Source organism: Macrobrachium nipponense, chromosome 15, assembly GCF_015104395.2.
Source record: "Macrobrachium nipponense isolate FS-2020 chromosome 15, ASM1510439v2, whole genome shotgun sequence".
NCBI lineage: Eukaryota > Metazoa > Arthropoda > Malacostraca > Decapoda > Palaemonidae > Macrobrachium > Macrobrachium nipponense.
In genome coordinates this window covers 33,697,635-33,716,425 of record NC_087208.1, presented here as the reverse complement: position 1 = coordinate 33,716,425, position 18,791 = coordinate 33,697,635, and the positions used below count along the sequence as shown (strand labels likewise).

Sequence of the window (18,791 nt, the reverse complement as noted above, 5' to 3'; positions counted from 1 at the left end):
TGAAAGCAAAAATAATAATCTAATAACAACGTTGAAGGGGGGTCGAAACTAAATACGAATCAATCCAGCCCTGTCTGGTCTCGAAAACAACAGGAATTCACTGTCTGGTCTCGAAAACAAGATTTCAGTTTGGTTTTGAAAAAATCTGGAATTCATTGTTTAGTCTCGAAAACAACAGGAATTCACTGTTTAGTTCGTCGAAATTTCATTTTCCGAAAAACAACCGGAATTCACTGTTTAGTTTCGAAACAATCCGGAATTCACTGTTTAGTTTCGAAACAATCCGGAATTCACTGTTTAGTTTCGAAACAATCCGGAATTCACTGTTTAGTTTCGACAAAATCCGTTTAATTCATGTTTTACTTTTCGAAACAATCCGGAATTCACTGTTTAGTTCGAAACTATCCGGAATTCACTGTTAGTTTCGTAAATTCAATCCGGAATTCTACTGTTTAGCTTTCGAATTACTATCGGAAATAATTAAACACTGTTTAGTTTTCGAAAACAATCCGGAATTCACTGTTTAGTTTCGAAACTATCCGGAATTCACTGTTTAGTTTCGAAACAATCCGGAATTCACTGTTTAGTTCGAAACTCCGGAATTCACTGTTTAGTTTCCGGAAACAATTCAGGGAATTCACCTGTTTAGTTCGAAAACAATCCGGAATTCACTGTTTAGTTTCCGAAAAACAATCCGGAATTCACTGTTTAGTTCCGAAACAATCCGGAATTCACGTTTAGTTCCCGAAACAATCGGAATCACTGTTTAGTTCCGGAAAAACAATCTGGAATTCAATGTTTAGTTGAAACCATCCGGAATTCACTGTCTGGTTCTCGAAAACAACAGGCATTCACGTTTGGTCTCGAAAACAACAGGAATTCATAGTTAGGTCTCGAAAACAACAGAAACTCAAATTATGCATCATGGAACAGAACTAAATAAGAAAGAAACATCATGCCATCATATAGACTTTGAAAAATTAGGACTTGAACAAGTTCGAAAAAAAAAAGTAAAGTTCGTCGCAAGCAGCCATTTGGGTGAAAATGAGACAGCAGAAGAAAATAATAATAATAATAATAATAATAATAATAATAACAATGATATGTTTTATAATATATATGGAGACTTTCCTATCAGTACTCACTTGCCCCCACGGTGGGATTTTCTGTTTATGAAGTTCGTCAGCACAAATTCTTTGTTGCACATCGACATAATGCGAGCATCAACATAGCAACAGACTTATGACACGAAGAAGAGTATCTAGAGGTCATCCAGCCTTCAGTTCTTCAAGAAAAGGTCAGTGACATCCAAGCTCAAGACAACAAACCACATCTTAAATTTTCAGTACCACAGACATTACAGACTCCGGGCTTGGAGTCATTACATATAATTTATGTCAATTACAATTACCTGTTCTATTATCAAATTAAAATTACAACTATATAATCACAAGGATGGAAAACATGCCAAACACCATTACAATTATAATGACTAACTTCTAATAATTCGAAATTATAATTACAGTTACAAATACATATATCCTATTTGTTGCGCAATTACATTTCGTACACTTATTCGCCTGGAAAAACAAACAAAATGCAGATTGTTGCAAAAAAAGAACGTATACGTGAGTTTGGTGTCCTTTTAAAATTAAAATAAATTTATGCAACAGTTGTAATCATCATTCCTTTTATAAAAACGGAACTCAAATACAATAAAAAATAGTTACTTTAACTGAAAAATCCGATTGCAATTACAATTACATTTAAGTACCATTAAATACAAATTAAAATTACAGTTAATTTTAAAATGTGTAATTGATTACATTTCCATTAAATTACAATTACTCCCAGCCTGACAGATTCCTCTCCAGGGGAAAATATCTTGAAACTGGCCAGATCTGGCATAGCCCACATGCCCGCAAAGGAGGCACCTAAACCCAAGGTATGTCTTATTCTATATACCTTGCCTAACCCAAAATGGCACGGAGTCAATTTGGAGTAGATTTCAATATCTTATCATGACCTCTTGAAAAAATGAACAAACTGCATATATTTGTAAGTGTATTTCTAATTCTACTGACATATAATCAGCTAAGCTGCTACTAACTATTGACAAATATTATGACTTTAGTTAATAAAAATCTAGGGCTGATTTGAATAACTAATAATAATATATATATATATAGATATATGTGTGTGTGTGTGTGTGTGTGTGTGTGTGTGTGTGTGTGTGTGTGTGTGTGCTGTTACAACAGAATACCATTTAAATAAGGTGACCCATAAAAAACAAAAAAAAACAGAGCAGATTTTTTTACAATTTTTGTATATGTGAAACTACCGTTTGCCCCCCCTCGTAGTTCCAGTAAATATAACGCTGTATAACCTACCCTCTTCGTGCGTTTTACATTTATATATATATATATATATATATATATATATATATATATATATATATAAATTATATATATATATATATATATATATATATATATATATATATATATATATATATAAGTAAGCCAACATATACCGGCTTCCTTTGAAAGGTCAACAAACGCAAGCAAGCTGATGAGGCGAGTGGGGCAGGCGGCCGCCGCTCTCTCTTTGCTCCGCAAATACATTCCGAATAGATACTCCAGATAATGCCAGACTGAAGAGGCTCCGCCTTTGACCACAGTCGAAGAGATATTCTCCCTCAATCTGAAGGGCAAATCTCTCACCACATAAAGAACAAGAATTACAATGGGTTTACTCAAGGGTCCGAGGAGGAGGGACTTTCTTGTCGTCTTACCCTCTTATTTTTTTTACTCTAGTATCGTACGGGACTCAAGCGAGGTTTTATGGAACGCCAAGTATATAATGAGCGAGCAAGAAACATGAACGTCACGCTATTATATACTACATTATACATTATATACTGAATAAAAATTACGACTTGACATGATCAGATAATTAAAAGGAATAATTCAAGTTCGTCGCTAGCAGCCATTTAGGAGAAAACGTGGACTAATGTATAACTTGTTTAATTGTAAGTATTTACATATTTACAAGTGAACAATTTATACACAGTAATTTTGTGGGTTTCCGTTATTTCAATCTTAGGAGAGAAGTTTTGGTTTGGTCCAATAATAATAATAATAATAATAATAATAATAATAATAATAATAATAATAATAATAATAATAATAATAATAACAACAACAACAACGTCTTGTAAGGCCGTGTTTTCACCTACAAATAGCGATGTCCCAAGCCCATTATCCTTTTTTATATTACGACGGTTACTTAGAGAGTAAAACACTTAATTATGGATACTTATGACAATGTTCTTGTAAATCATGAGAGAGAGAGAGAGAGAGGAGAGAGAGAGAGAGAGAGAGAGATGAGAGAGAGAGAGAGAGAGAGAGAGAGAGAGAGAGAGAGAGAGAGAGCCCTACTAGCAAGTGGTATAATGAGCAGTATTTTAATGCATATCAAAGTACGCTATTCAGCAACAATTCCACTTAAAAGCGAATCAAATGAAAATCCAGTCGAAACAAGCGAGTGCTTTTAAGATAGAAAGAAAATTCATCTGGAGCTAAATAATTTAAGCCGGAGAAAACAAATGACGCACTAAATGAGCCTCAAAACAAAACCGGGAGGAGGAGGAGGAGGAGGAGGAGGAGGAGGAGGAGGAGGAGGAGGAGGAGGAGGAGGAGGAGGAGGTGTGGTAGGGTAGTCGTCCTCCTCATGAACAGAATATCATTTTCATAAGCTTATATTAACTAGTATTTTCAGGCTTTAATAGATTATTATTATTATTATTATTATTATTATTATTATTACTGTAGAGGAGAAGTATCACTTGTACTCACCACCAGACTTCAAGAGATCCTCCAATGGGCGACGTCCTGGGGCCATTTATCGTTTACGCGCCAACTGCAAATAAGAACAAATAAATAAATAATTTTGTCCCCCATTTTATTAGTAGATGCGTACACGAAAAATAGAGAAAAAACTTGTTTTTTTCATAGTCAAGGTTACCGGGCAACACCCAAATAACCGACGAGAGAGAGATAATTATTTTGCCGTTCTTAGAGAAGGCTTCTGTTCGATGCAACAGAGATGATAATGAAAACACCAAAAAGTAAATGGAGAATAAGAGAGAGAGAGAGAGAGAGAGAGAGAGAGAGGAGAGAGAGAGAGAGAGAGAGAGAGGATGTTACCAGGCTGGCATGTCAATGCCGCATTTATACATATTTAGAGCTCAGAATATTCAACAAACTCTTCGTACAGAAAGGCTATTTATACCCTCATGTATCTTATTGGCTTTCACGCGAGCAGCCTTCTCATTATCGTGATAAAGTAACCATGAACACTGTAATTTCTCTTAATGACAGATGAATCTGCGAGTAGGAAGTTTCTTTAGCGTTGTGACAATGACCTAAGATACATGTTACAATCGGACGCATTTCAAAAACAGCCAAATTTTCCATGACAGAAAATACCAGGCATGCTATAAATATATATATAAGCACAAGAAGACACAAAGATTCATTTCTCAAATTCATATGAAGAAGAATTAAAAATCGAATTGAGGTCATTCAGCGTTGAAACGGAAATTGACGATAAAAGGTCTGAAAGGTATAACACGAGGAAAACTTCGCAGTTACACAACAAATCAATTGTAAGGAGAGGGTAGAAAGTAAGATGGAAGAGAGAGAATATGAACAGAGGTACCGTAAAAGGAGTGAAAGGGGTTGCAGCTAGGTGTGTATATAGATTTTTGGCATTAAGCCAAGCACTAGGGCAACTAAGGCCATACAGCGCTGAAACGGAAATTGACAGTAAAAGGTTTGAAAGATATAACAGTAGGAAAACTTCGCAGTTGCACTACGAATTAATTGACAAGAGAGGGTGGAAAGTAAGATGGAAAAATGAGAATATGAACAGAGGTAAAGTAAAAGGAATGAAAGGGGTTGCAGCTAGGGGACGAAGGACGCTGAAACGGGCACTATCCAGAAAACCCCTCATGGACTATAAACAGACTATAAGCCCGAGAGGGGTCCAGAGGGAAATCGGCCAGCGAAGAGAGACAGGTTACAGGAAAAGGTGGTCAGTAATTATATAGGATGGACTAGAAAATGTGGTAAGAGGCAGAACGGGCGGCATATTCATTATTTTCGGGAGTTACCACCGCTGCCAAAAGCAGAAGCCAGGCACGTTCAGAGACCTTGCATGCATGATAATGCACGCTGGAACCGCTCCTGCTCGGGCCAAACCACTCCTTCGCATCTCGGGAGCAAAACCTTCACTACAGTGTTTAGATCTTGAGGATGGTCAAATCAGCAATTACTCGGCCAAACAACGACTTTCGTATGTAGTGTTTTTCTTCCTGCTTATAGTGCTTAGGTGCCCTTTTGCCAAATATGAAATCCAAATTACGTTCATCTAAGTGAACATATAAATAAAAAAACAAGGTAAATAGCAATCCCTGATGTTTTTGTTGTAAAGATGAAGCAGTCAGGCCACAGATCATCAGCAGGTCACGTGGCATCGGAGAGATGAATTCCACTTGGCCAAAAGCGACTCTCCTTATGTATTCACAAAACCACTCCACGGCTCAGAACATTTTTGACGATTCTACTCATAGTTTCCCTTTAACCTTGAAGGTGGGGGAAAAATTAATCATAAAGGCAAACCCAAAAAACATACAAATTCCCATGAAAAGTAATGAGCACAGCGTCATAGATATATTCTGAAATAGTTCAGAAACGCGAATATATATATATGTTTACGCTAAATAAAACTGATCGTGGCAAAGAAGTTACGAAAAACATGTGCTTTACTCAACACACACGAAGGCAAAGTTCAAAATACTACAAGAGAAGGACTGGCAGGGTTGATCGATTCTAGAGTTGGCTATCTCCAGAGAGTGTCTGAAGGAATGCAAATCGGAATGCACAACAAGGCCACGGATGTGATGTTATTAGCCTTATGTCAAGAGAATCATCCCCCGTGACATGCCCAAAGCAATTTCTTTCTGAGTGATGAGAGTAAAGAAAGAAGAAGAAAAAAACAAGACTGCCCATAATGGTTCTGGTTACTAGTTCCAACGCTTAAGGGAGAGAGAGAGAGAGAGAGAGAGAGAGAGAGAGAGAGAGAGGAGAACCAAGACTGCCCGCAATGGTTCTGGTTACTAGTTCCACCACTTGAGAGAGGAGAGAGAGATACCCAGTTTACTGCTAGATGCAAGTCTTTAAAAAATATATGTTCAAATACCAACAAATAAGAGTCAGCATTTAGAAAAAAAAAAAAAAAAAAAAAAAAAAAAAAAAAAAAAAAAAAATGCACACCGTCATAACAGATAAGAGGGCTTACATAAGCAAACCAAAGATCTGTCCGTATCTCTTAAGCTAGGTCGTTATCTTCTCGTTATCTCTTCGGAGGAAAATCTTGTTTACAGTTTGGTACAGATAATCAGCACAATTGACAAACTGTAAATTGGTATTTTTGATAAAACTGACGTGACTTTATCATGCATTTTTAGGGCCAAAAAGATTAGCTATGATAAACAATGAAACGAATACTAAACTAACAATAGAATGGACAATCAAAGGGAGCAAAGCTGCCTTGAAGTTTTCCATGGTTTTCAAAAGCAAAAAATCAAATCAAATGAACAATAAAAGACAAGCTGACTGGAAGTTTTCCATGATTTTCCAAAGCAAAAATAAAATCAAACGAACAATAAAATTAATTAGGAAACCTGGCCGGAATTTTTCCATGATTTTCCAAAGCAAAAATTATTTCAAATGAACATTACAAGGCCTAGGCAAGCTGCCCAGAATTTTTCTATGATTTTCCAAAGCAAAAATAAGATGAAATGAACAATAAAAGGCTGAATACTAGCCTGAACTAGTGCAGTAACCATACTGCTATAAACTAGTGCAAACATCTGTAACGGTCCGTGGAAAATGCATCTAACAGCGACCCCCCAAAACCAGATACGTATCTAAATTGAGACAAATGGCCGTCATAATCCTTGCGTAATGTGCCCAACACGGGCCACCTATGGGCACCACACGCAATGAAGGGAGTTAGTCAACAAAGATAAACGGTTCCCTCTTGGCTGGCAATCATTCACAAACGTTTTTGGAGTCACTGGCTCCTTCCTCTATCATCCGACGTCATTGTAAACCTTCCTTTTTTATTATCGCTTACTCGGGGGAGTAAGACTACAAATTACTGTTGTTGTTGTTGTTGCTACTGTTGCTCTTGTTGGAAGGGTAGGAAAGCCCCTTGGAAGAGCATAAAAAAGTTTGAAAAAGGTGTTTAGTGTCGAGCTGAAGATACAGGAATTTCAGGATTTTACAATTTATTAGAACAAAAGTGTAAAAAAAAAATAACTAATATATAAACATGTTATTAAGTACGAAAAATAATTTTTAATAAAATACAGACTATTGATTATAATTTTCGTAAGTGAAACAAGGCTCTATTTGACCGCAGATTTTAGCCAATTTTAATTTACGTTAAAAGTTAGGAATATAACGTTTACAAATTATGCACAAGGAGGAAATCTTGCACACGTCACGTAACTTCGGGATAATGAACGCAGGTTGGAGTGGATGTGTCCCCCAAGCATGCTTGCTTGCTTGAGGGGAATGACTAGGTCAGGCGTCAAAATACAAACGCGTTCAACAGTTCTAAGGCCAAGCGCTGCGATCTTTACGGTCATTCAGCGCTGAAACGGACATGGGCATAAAAAAAAAAAAGTTTGAAAGGTGTAACAGGAGGAGAGCCTCGCAGTCGCACTAAGAAACACTAGTTGAGAGTGGGTGGAAAGTCAGATGGAAGAAAGGGAATATGAACGGGAGGTGCAGTAAAAGGAATGAAAGGGGTTGCAGCTAGGGGCGGAAGGAACGCTGCAAAGAACCTTAATTAAGTAATGCCTACTTAACGGAGCTAACCGACCCCCCACCCCCCCCCCCCCCTTACGGAGGGTTATATACACTATATATTTCATCTTTTACTTCCACTAATAATGTTCATACTACAATGTTTTGAATGAAGTCTAACCAGCTGTAATTTACTGCTCATTGTTCCTTAGTTAGTCAGAGCCCTGTTCTGAACGTGGTGGATGGTTCCAAGACCGTCCCAATGACTTGAACGGACTACGAGGGGGGAGGGGGAGGGGAGGGGGGTGTTTGGACCCTCCAGGAAGTCAACGACGCGGAAGTAAGCCCATTTATAAGTGGCATTACATTGTCATGGGTTAGTGAACAATAAAAACCACCTGACGCGGAGGTAACAAAAAGAGGCAGTACACAAACCAAGAGACGACCCCATTCATTCTTAAGTGGCAACCCATTCATTCTTTAATGTTAAAAAGTTCATTTTTTTTTCCAAAGGTGAATCATCTTTTTTTCCTCAGCGACCAATCAGTGCATTAAAGAAGGCGTGAAAAACTGCTTTTCACTTATGCTTAAACTAACAATTGCCCACGAGAAGAGTGACAACAACCGAACCAGTAATGGCACCCATTCGCACGAACCTAAACAAACAGCAATACACACAAATAATCATGAACATGACTCCCACCAAAGACACGCAGCAACCTGCCGTCACATCGGGTGCACGTGCTACACATGTGCCCAGCTGTCGCAAGGTCACAATAAATGAGATAACACGGCCCTCACATTCATCCTGTACCACAAGGAAGCTGCACATCCAGAACTACACGGGCAAATCGAATCGGCTTCAAAAACAAGCGTGCGTTTATTAAGCAATCTGCTGGACGGTGGAGCAACTGCAGTTAAGCTGCTGTTGGGATTATGTTTGCGTGGGCTGAGGAGGGGGAGGGGAAAGGGGGCTACACAAAGAAGCTTGAGTAGGTCAGCCGCCTTATCCGACCACCAAAGGAGGCCTTGGGTATATCCAGGTACGTATATCGTACTGCTGCTGCACTGGGCGTACTTGCACGGGAGTTCTAGTCTCGGTTCCAGGCGTCGGCAATCTGTCCTCTCCCTCTCCCTCCCTCTCTCTCTCTCTCTCTCTCACCTCTCTCTCTCTCTCTCTCTCTCTCTCTCTCTCTCTTAATACTCGCATGCGGACTCAAGATCAATCTCTAGAAGCCTGTAATGGCTATGTTGTTGACCAATGAACTGCGGAGAATATATATATTATAATATATCTATATATATATATATATATATATCTTATATATATATATAATATATATCTATCCTATATAATTATTCTCCGCAGTTCATTGGTCAACAACATAGCCATTATCTTGGGTCCGTTTCCCGACTAATCAATCATTTTTAAGTTTACCTGTGAATTATTACACTGGATGGTTTAGTCGACCATGGGCATAGGGTTAGCAAGTTCATTCTCTGCAGTCCTTTCCCCCCCCCCTCATATATATATATATATATATATATACATATAATATATATACATATATATATATATATAAATATATATATATTTATAATATATATATATGTGTGTGTGTGTGTGTGTGTGTGTGTGTGTGTGTGTGTGTGTGTGTGTGTATAATTTCAACTATTTGTGTCACGCAATTGGCGTGATCACCTCAATGAAAATACCTACAAAAATAACAGGAACTTGTAAACTATCAAAGTAAATTATAATATTAACAAGAAGTACTAAAGCTAAGTTCAGTTACCGAATAATTCGGATAAGTGTACTATAGTCTTCCATTCAGCCTTTGAAAAGTAAATAATTTAACAATATAAGTCCAGGCATCCTGAATCGAACCAGGGACAGAGAGTCAGGAACTATACAGAGAGAGAGAGAGAGAGAGAGAGAGAGAGAGCTACTATCTCGTTCGTTAGCCTAAATAGACCACACCTTGAATCTGTCGACATAGGCCTACACCTGGTACTCTCCAGGCAGTTTTCCTGCCTAACCTGTATAGGCTACATCCTAGGTACAAGCAAATAAGTCTCTGAAAGTGATTTTAACAGAACATCTACTTTCCTAACAAATATATACTGATCAAAGCTGAGACATCTTGTGACACAACCAGATAAGTGTAGATGTATGATAAGTGCTAAAGGAAACTTTATTTGAACCATTATCATGTAAGATTTAGAGCAAACAAGTACGGCTGAATAGCAGACTGACACAGAGGCCTGATATATATATGAATTACACCTATTAATCCTGGAATATATGGAACATGGCAGGAACTTTCCAAACAAGCATGAACTATACTCGTTTTTTTCCATCTGTCCACCCGCCTGTGGGTTTGCGTATGGTAACACTGTGTCCCAGGCTCTAGATAGTTACATTTAGCTTACATTCAATAATAATAACAATATCATATTTTGAATATTAACGGTGTAATTCGTATACAGTAAATTATTAAAACACTTTTCAGTTGCAAATGTACACCAAGATTTCCTTTAATTTACCTAAAACTTACACATAGCGTAACTATCTAAAGCCCGGGACGCAGTGTTACCATACGCAAACACCACAGGCGGGTGGACAGTATAGTCTCTAGTTTTCGCAACTGTAGATATAACACCTTAAAATTATGCAGTAATTACGCACGCTTCAATACCAAAAGCTATCTAACGATCTACACTAATAACTGATCGGCAGTGAACCCTGTTATTAATAAAGTGTGGTCAGACTCTCGTCCCACCTCTTCCTACTGACTGGCCTTCTGTTACTCTGGTTCACACAGCACGTTCCATCGATCTGTCCTCAACACCGGTGTTTGAGATTAAGATTCCAGTATGTGAACATTGCTTCTGCACTTCTCGTCTCCTTTCAAAATCACGAGGTCATTTTCGTGAGATCACTACAAATCACAATCATCAGGTCGTCCAAACTCCAGACATAGGTTTTGAATAATTTGTCAAATTAAATTTAATATAGAATTTAGGCCAATGGCCAAGCGCTGAAACGGAAATTGGGGCAGAAGGCACCTGCAAAGAAAATCAAGTAATGCTTACAGTGCACCAAACTGACGGCACTAACCCCCTAAGGGTTTGCATAATTTGTTGGAGCTAAACTTTACAATAAAAAAAAAAACCACTCATGACCAACAAGAATATCCAGAATATAATTACAAAATCATTCTTTCAATACAGATATTAACCATTATGTTTTGAACATTCTTTAACAAAATCGATACACTCCGACTGCCCTGTATAAGTCACTCATCGAATCTTGACATTCTAAAGTATCCGCTGCTACACAATTTCAAGCAAATTCCTTATCAATTTCGCCACGACAAATAATACTGCACTGTAATAGTCTATGTTACACACCGTCTCATGTCTGCATTCCGTATCGTCAAACCTCGCAACAAGAATGATAAGGATTCTTTTTCGATTTATGGATTAGACTTAAATATGCATCAAAACAATGGATACAGGATATCCGTTGAGGAAATGAGGCCCTTTTACGAATATTTATGAAAATGTCCCAGCACAGGTATTGTATCGTTTTCATTTCCTGTGTGAACAATATTCCTGACTTAATTATAATTTATAAAATACCAAAGACAGCAATCCCTTTCCAAAACACTTTGTCTTTTATCATTACGGACGCTATCTTTGTTTCTGAAACATTTCTTTACGAAGATTTCCAACCAAACCTAAGAAAATTCAACATATTCTTTACACAATGATTTTTACCAGCCGCGTTGTTTTCTGTGTCAACAACCACTGCACTTGGTGTTGCCAATTTATGACACAAACTAATAATAATAATAATAATAATAATAATAATAATAATAATAATAATAATAAATGACTACAATAATCTAGTCATGACACAGGCAGTTCTTCACCATTCAATGAAAAACGAAAAGGCAACATAAAATGACCCATCAGCTGACCTCAAGAGTCCATTAGTCCAATAACCAACTCCTTTTTTTTTTTACACTTTTCATTTGATAAGTTGCTGTTAAAACTACAAAAATGTGGAAATCTAGACTTAAATCACTAAAGAAAACAATAAACAGTAACTGATAAAATAAGTGATGGACCAAAGAAGCACTTACAAAAACAAACACGGATGAGAACGATGCTACCAACGCACTAACATTGCACTTCTCATTGTTTTATACTATAATTAACTCCTAAAGCAAGCAATATTTTACTCGGCGAACTGCTGGGATAAAAATCTAGAAATGTAAAGGTTTTAAAGGACAAGCTACATCCTCACAGACCTCCGCTTAAACTGCGCAGTACAGCATCTATGTATTTTACATAAGATAAGTTCGCTGACTTCATTTGCCTTGGTGTTTTTGTCGGCATTGTTAGAGTAATTGCAGTATTCTGCTCTTTATTGCTATTTTGTTGCATTAAAGAACGCTAACCTTTTCCGTGCTGTTACAACTAAGGGTGAAATAAATTCAAGCTCTCGGATGAGACCATAGTACCTCCATTTCTTTCTATTCACTATAAAAAGAGTAAATAAATAAATAAATATATAATCCATCATTCAGATGATGGGCACAGCTATCTTGTAGTTGAAAATGTTATATCTTTCAAGCAGTTACACAGTCACATGTCAATTACATAAGTAAGATATTACAAAATATTAAAAAAAACGTATACCTGCAATATTTACAAATTACCATGGATTTTATTTTTAATTATTAACTAGGTTTTAAAACTCTTTTTTCTTAACACTAGGTATTAACTGTGGTATTGCTTACAAAATTAATACTGGCTATTCAAAAACAGTAATTAACTTGACTAGTTAACTGACACGTCTACAATCGCGAGCAGAGCTAGAACTAGCCTAGTCTGTGCTGTTACCGAACACATTGTCCTACAATCTAAGTAATCTCCATTTTGGCTACTAACCGGGCGGTATTCGCATCAATAATTCATTAGTGTTAAAGACCTTGTGGAAGAGGCAATTACTAGTAAGACTACGCAGTCTGAGACCTTCGGAAGGGGCCCTCATGACCTTGAGTCATAATGCAGTTGTGTATATGATTAATTCACTTAAGATCGCAGCCTTCCCAGATACATAGCTTATCCGAGGCACAAAGCACTTAACAACATAAACTCTTCAACGGACGGAGAGAGAGAGAGAGAGAGAGAGAGAGAGAGAGAGAGAGAGAGTGTTCACCGCCTACGACCAGGAAAACATAAAACACGTGGCCGAAAGATCACTGGACGGCGTCGACGCGCCGTGTCCACATAAGCGTACAAGGTCAACCATGACCCAAAAACAACAGGGAAACGTAAGCAATAGCTAAAGGTACTCTTAACTGGGGGTGGGGGGGGGGATGCTAGAATTTTGGGTAACCTTAAAATGGGAATAAAAGGAAACTCAAAACACTGACCATACAAACTAACCAACATCAAACAATGAAATATCTGGCAGGGAAATCTGAATGTATCAACAAACGATTTAGTAACATCATAGGCCTAGGCGGTTACATGTACGATAAGCCTAGACCGGACAGTTTACATACGCTTAGCCTGAAGACTATTGTTTCCGAGGGCCGTCTGTATCCACTGAACCTGATAAAGCACATGGTTAATACTGATCATTAAGTAGCAAATACTAATCGCTAAGTAGAAAAGTATCCAATATCTCATCTGCAAAAAAGGGGCATAGTATTAGCAAAAATATCCGAGCTAGGTCTAGGACATGCATTCTTACAAAACACTAAGCCTAGGTTAAATTCCGACACCAGTTCCCCAACGTGTAATTCTAAAAAAAAATTACAAATAAATCTCCTTACCTTCAGAGAATATATGCCGCACTGAATGCCGTACGAAGGAAGTGACCGTGATTTTAATATTTGTATTATATTTACGTTAGGCACGTCTGCCGCGGGTTCCTCTTAGGCTAGAGAGTGTAGCCTAAGCAACAAAACATGGACGAAACTGCGTCTAAACGTCACGCTACTGTTTCTATTCTGGTGTGCGCCACTACACGAAACCTCGGTCCTTACAGCACGAAAGTAACGCCCGTAATTTCGTCGGGATAGTAAAAGCTGCTCAGAAAACCGTTAACAGCGTCGATGGAACGACCTTCCTCGACAACGTCTCATACAATACTAGCGAGTGACGTCATGTCTCCACCATTGATCTGGTGAAGGGAGAAAATACTGCCTTTTGGCAACTAGCATTTTTGCCATAATTAAAAAGATTTGTGGTGACAAAATCCTGCTTTTACAAACACATAAGTCTATCTTTGATCTGCGAAAAATACAAATGATAAAAAACGGGGATGGGACAAAACGTGAAATATAATGTCGACCAAATTCCGTGTACCCGTGCCGAGAGAGGGGAGAGAGGCAACCAAACGAGAAAGCTGTTTCTTGATAAATTTTCTTATCTCTGGTACTTTTAATCCTACCAAGTCGCTCGATTCTGTACTCGTTTCGGAGATAAAACTAACATTAAAATCGTGACCATGCATATTATAAGCTACGTAGTACAAAAAAAAAAAAAATCCTTCCTGCAAATAATAATTCCCCTCGATATACCTTTCATTCTACTTAATGCACCCGCAAATCTTTGCAAGATGCGGTTTATTTATGATTCCAGACGGCGTCGTATTAACATCGGTCTAATATCTTCTCCGATGGTAAATTAGCTTGATACCCATTTGGGCGTGGGTTGGACACACCCGGTGACTGGTAACCATATGTTCTGATACGAACATTTTTACTGTTTACTGGAACACAACTTTAAAGTTGCATTAGCTTGCACCGTTGCAAGAGCGTTAAAGATAACTTTTTATTCTTCTCCATACCGTTAATACAACGCCCAGGAGTTTTTAAGTCCACGAGAGAGAGAGAGAGAGAGAGAGAGAGAGAGAGAGAGAGAGAGAGAGAGAGAGAGAGAGAGAGAGAGATTAAAATAATGATGTCATTAGTCGTCGAATGACTGTTATCGAAAAAGTACGAGATATAATTAATATTAAGAGAGAGAGAGAGAGAGAGAGAGAGAGGAGAGAGAGAGAGAGCTGAGAGGAGAGAGAGAGAGAGAGAGAGAGAGAGAGAGAGAGAGAGAGAGAGAGAGAAATTAAAATAATGATGTCATTTGTCGTCGAATTACTGTTATCAACAAAGTACGGGATATAGTACTTAATATTAAAAGTATATCCTGATCATGGTTACGGGAATCTCTCTCTCTCGTTATTACTGCATTGTTTACCGTATGACGCAATTATGCCGATATCCTGCAGATATTGTAAAGAAGAGAATAAAACAAGAGCCATTTGACTCTATCTACAAATTGACTAAATAGAGTTGCTATGACATTAAATCTATTCTAATTCACCGTAGCTGGAATACCATTAGGCAGAAATATAATGGCAAATTTACGCTCAATTCGTATGATTATTCTGCAAATGATGAAAAGTGGATTGCGATAAATTTCTTAGTTCCAACACTCTCTGGCATATCAGTGTCGTGAAGTCCAACAATTTTATCAGGAAGGTTCATAGATTAACTTGTTAATGAAATCTGTCGTTAATTGAACTTTGGTCTTTGAAGCTTCGCCTCCTTGAATTTAGTTAATTCAGTTAACCAATTATCACTTGCTTTAGAAAAACGATTGGCCACGTACAGATACCGTAGACAAGGAAACGAACACTCACAACTCGGACCCACATATACCTAGACCGTGCCAGGTCTCTCCCCCCCTAACACAAACACACACACCCACGAAACTACCCAGAGTTATACCGAAATCTTGACCTTGAGTTAAATCATAACAAAGCGTTACGTTGCTTCAGTGCAGTTGAGCCAGACGTTTCGAAAGTTAGTCTGCATGAGTAGTACCTTTTGGTCTTTAGTTTTCCACTCGGACCTTTTTGGGTTTTCAATAGGGGGGCCCAAAAAGGCTAAGGAGGGCGGGTTTCTAAAAAATATGGATTTTAACGCCTGGAACAATTCTTCTGAGGGGGAAAGGCGTATGGGGAAAAATAAAATTAAACGAATGACCCATTAGCGTAAAAAATGTGATAACGGTTGATTGTCCCAGTCAGCATATCAAGTTAATACTGTTATTAGTTTAAAAGTTTTGTACTTCAAATCTCTCCCACGACTTCAGTTTAGTTACTAACACCATTTCTTTCTATAATCTTTTCTTTCTGTGTGCTGCCGACCGATCTAGCAGCAAGGTACCAGTAGCCAACAGCAATATTTCTTGGTGTTGCCTACTCTTTTAAGACATTTTAATTCTAGCTTATATTCAAAGGAGGTTCATCATCTTCTCTCTCTCTCTTCATCCGGACTGCAACTCTCTAAGGTTAAGGGGTTATCTTAACTGCTCAATTCAACAGAGGCACCATGGGTTTAAAAATATAGTACCATCGACAACTTCTCTGACTTGTAGTTTAAGAATATGACGCTAGGACCTCACGACTGTCATGGGCACACGTACCCAAGTGACGGAAAAGTTGCACATTCTTACCTCAATATATCAGAAAACGTGATAACGATGCTAACATTTTCTGTGACACTTTTGACATTGTTATTATTGTCAGAAACGACAAAGCAACTGTTCAGGAAAATGCCGTTAACTTACAACGCAATCTTGCACAGGATAGAATGCCACTTTGTAACGAAAAGATAAAAGAGAGAGGAAAATAACATTTGAAAAAGAACGAGACAGGTTAAGAGGCCATCAAATTTGTCTAGGACAGGATGAAATAAGAGGTCGGTGAAGAATAAGGGTAAAATGTGTTCTGGAAATGATGTAGAAAGACTGGGGCAAACCCGCTTGCACTTTCTCCTTACAAAGTTAAGTAGTTGGCCTCATGACAGTCCTTTATCGCTTGGTGGTGTTGTCATTGTTATTGTTACTGTTCTAGAGTTACTCCTTGCTTTAAATTTTGGGGGTTAAGTTTATCTCTGTTTCATTCCGGTATTGTTTGATGGTATATTCTATGATATTTGTGGTAATCTTAACAATAATGGGCTTGTGGTCTGAGGCAGCCACTGAGTCTGACAATAATGTATAATTAAGGTGTGCTCTTTGACTGCCTAACGCAATATCTAGTCTGACATGTTATTAGTATTCATGTTGTCATTGTTCTGAATATAGGAGCAAGGTATGCGGTGAGTGGTCCCTTGCTTGCATACTGACTTATTCCTGAAACTGTAGACCTTGTTTGTCGTTGTCGAGTGGATGGAAGTCTTGTATTCAGGTTTCATTATGTTGCTTTGCTGGCGACGAGTCGGAATGTGGTCATATATTTAATATTATAAGATATCAGAATTCAGCTTTCTACCATTTTATGGTTATTGTCACTCATACATTTCTATTATTCTGTACATTCTTTGCATACTCACTGTATGTAAAAAATGTAACGCCTTGGTTACTGAAACTTGTTGACTTTAGCACGACGATGTCATGGTTCAGTTTTATTGACAAGTTAGTTTATTCTGGTCAACATTGTGCTGCAGGACGATTCTGCTTACGTCTAAAGTGCGTTTTTTTCTTTCTTATGTATGTGGTATCACGGCTGCGTGCCATGATTTAATCATCTGGACCACTGGCTGGTTTTGTCGGTTCTTCGCAATGTAGCTTTCTTTGATTTCAGTGAATTTGTCAACAACAGCTGTATTTCAGTTTTGTTCTTCCGTTCTGTTTGTCAGGTTTTCTATTAGCTATAGAGATTTGGAATTCTCCTGGAACTTCTGCTGAAGGAAGGCTTACTTCTTTATGTGTGTGTGTCCTACGTGTTCATTCGCTCACCTTCGAAAGATGCAACCTGCTAATGTGTGAGTCTACCGTCCACCATGTGTTTAAATTATTTATCTCTATTCAGTTATCTGGAACTGTCCGCACGTGGTTATTCGTCTGTTTCACCACTGTCACATTCCTGGCACCCATTTTATTAGTCAACATTAATTTCCAGTGAGTCTACCGTTCCACCATATGTTTAAAATATTTATCTATATTCAGTTATCTGGAACTGTCCGCACGCGGTTATTCATCTGTTTCACCACTGTCACATTCCTGGCACCCATTTTATTAGTCAACATTAATTTCCAGACCTGTTTGACGACTATGACAACGAAGAGAAAATCTCGTGAATAGAAAAGAAGAGAGATAGGCTAACTGATAGGCAGGAGGAGACCAGCGTCATCACGATGGCGATAGTGTAGACTCATAAACACTTCACGTATGATGAGCTTTCTAGAAAACAATTTCCGTAATAAGTAAAGTTCCATGGTATTCATCCTCAACGTCTTTTGACAGCAGAGGAAAGTCTTGTGATCAATCAAAGGCAGACAAGGGATGTTACTTCAATTGTCTGATACGTTGTATTCAGAATTTTAGGAATGTTGTAACTTAGCAACATAGATTATAAGTCGGTCAGCTGTCATTTAACATTGTTTACTTGATACTGCATATAAACAGGAAATAAATTCTGTAAAAAAAAAGCCCTCCTAAATCAAACGTGTGAATAAGGTAGGTGACATCATACATTTGTAGTATGCTCGCGATGTGTTTGTGCCACTGAACATAAAGCTATGAATAATGGAAGTAAGAACAAGTGTGTGTGCCGCACATCACATATGAACCGGGATGAAATGTGCCACGTCAAATCCGTAGCGAATAAAGGAGTCTCTGTCTTGAATTGACGACGCATTAAAGAATATCTCTGATGCCTGGCAGTGGAGAATATAATCACATGATGTTTGGCCCGTCGGTGGTTTCAAACACGGGGAAGATATTAAATCAGATATGCCGTTTTAATTCCCTATCAGGTCCATGTTGTGTTGTATCTCCAGGCCGAGTTACGTAAATCATTATCGTCTATGCGAGACGGAA

General features: G+C 38.0%; 2 protein-coding genes across 4 annotated transcripts in view; one reads left to right on the top strand and one right to left on the bottom strand.

Moving 5' to 3' along the window:
- LOC135227073 (WD repeat and SOCS box-containing protein 1-like) overlaps window positions 1-14,057 on the bottom strand; it is a 140,286-nt gene extending 126,229 nt beyond the window's left edge. Inside the window, exons 1-2 of one of the 2 annotated variants that reach the window (XM_064266901.1) lie at window positions 13,736-14,057; window positions 3,858-3,921 (exon numbers count right to left, since the gene is read on the bottom strand). In XM_064266901.1, the coding sequence (XP_064122971.1) occupies window positions 3,858-3,903 (46 nt within the window). In that variant the 5' untranslated portion in view covers window positions 3,904-3,921; window positions 13,736-14,057. The remainder of the gene's footprint in view (window positions 1-3,857; window positions 3,922-13,735) is intronic. The other variant, XM_064266903.1, reaches the window with a different exon arrangement.
- A 3,487-nt stretch (window positions 14,058-17,544) lies between these two features.
- The window catches only part of LOC135227072 (TBC1 domain family member 23-like), an 88,494-nt gene continuing 87,247 nt past the window's right edge, over window positions 17,545-18,791 (top strand). Inside the window, exon 1 of one of the 2 annotated variants that reach the window (XM_064266897.1) lies at window positions 17,545-17,734. In XM_064266897.1, coding sequence (XP_064122967.1) covers window positions 17,676-17,734 — 59 coding nt within the window. In that variant the 5' untranslated portion in view covers window positions 17,545-17,675. The remainder of the gene's footprint in view (window positions 17,735-18,791) is intronic. The other variant, XM_064266900.1, reaches the window with a different exon arrangement.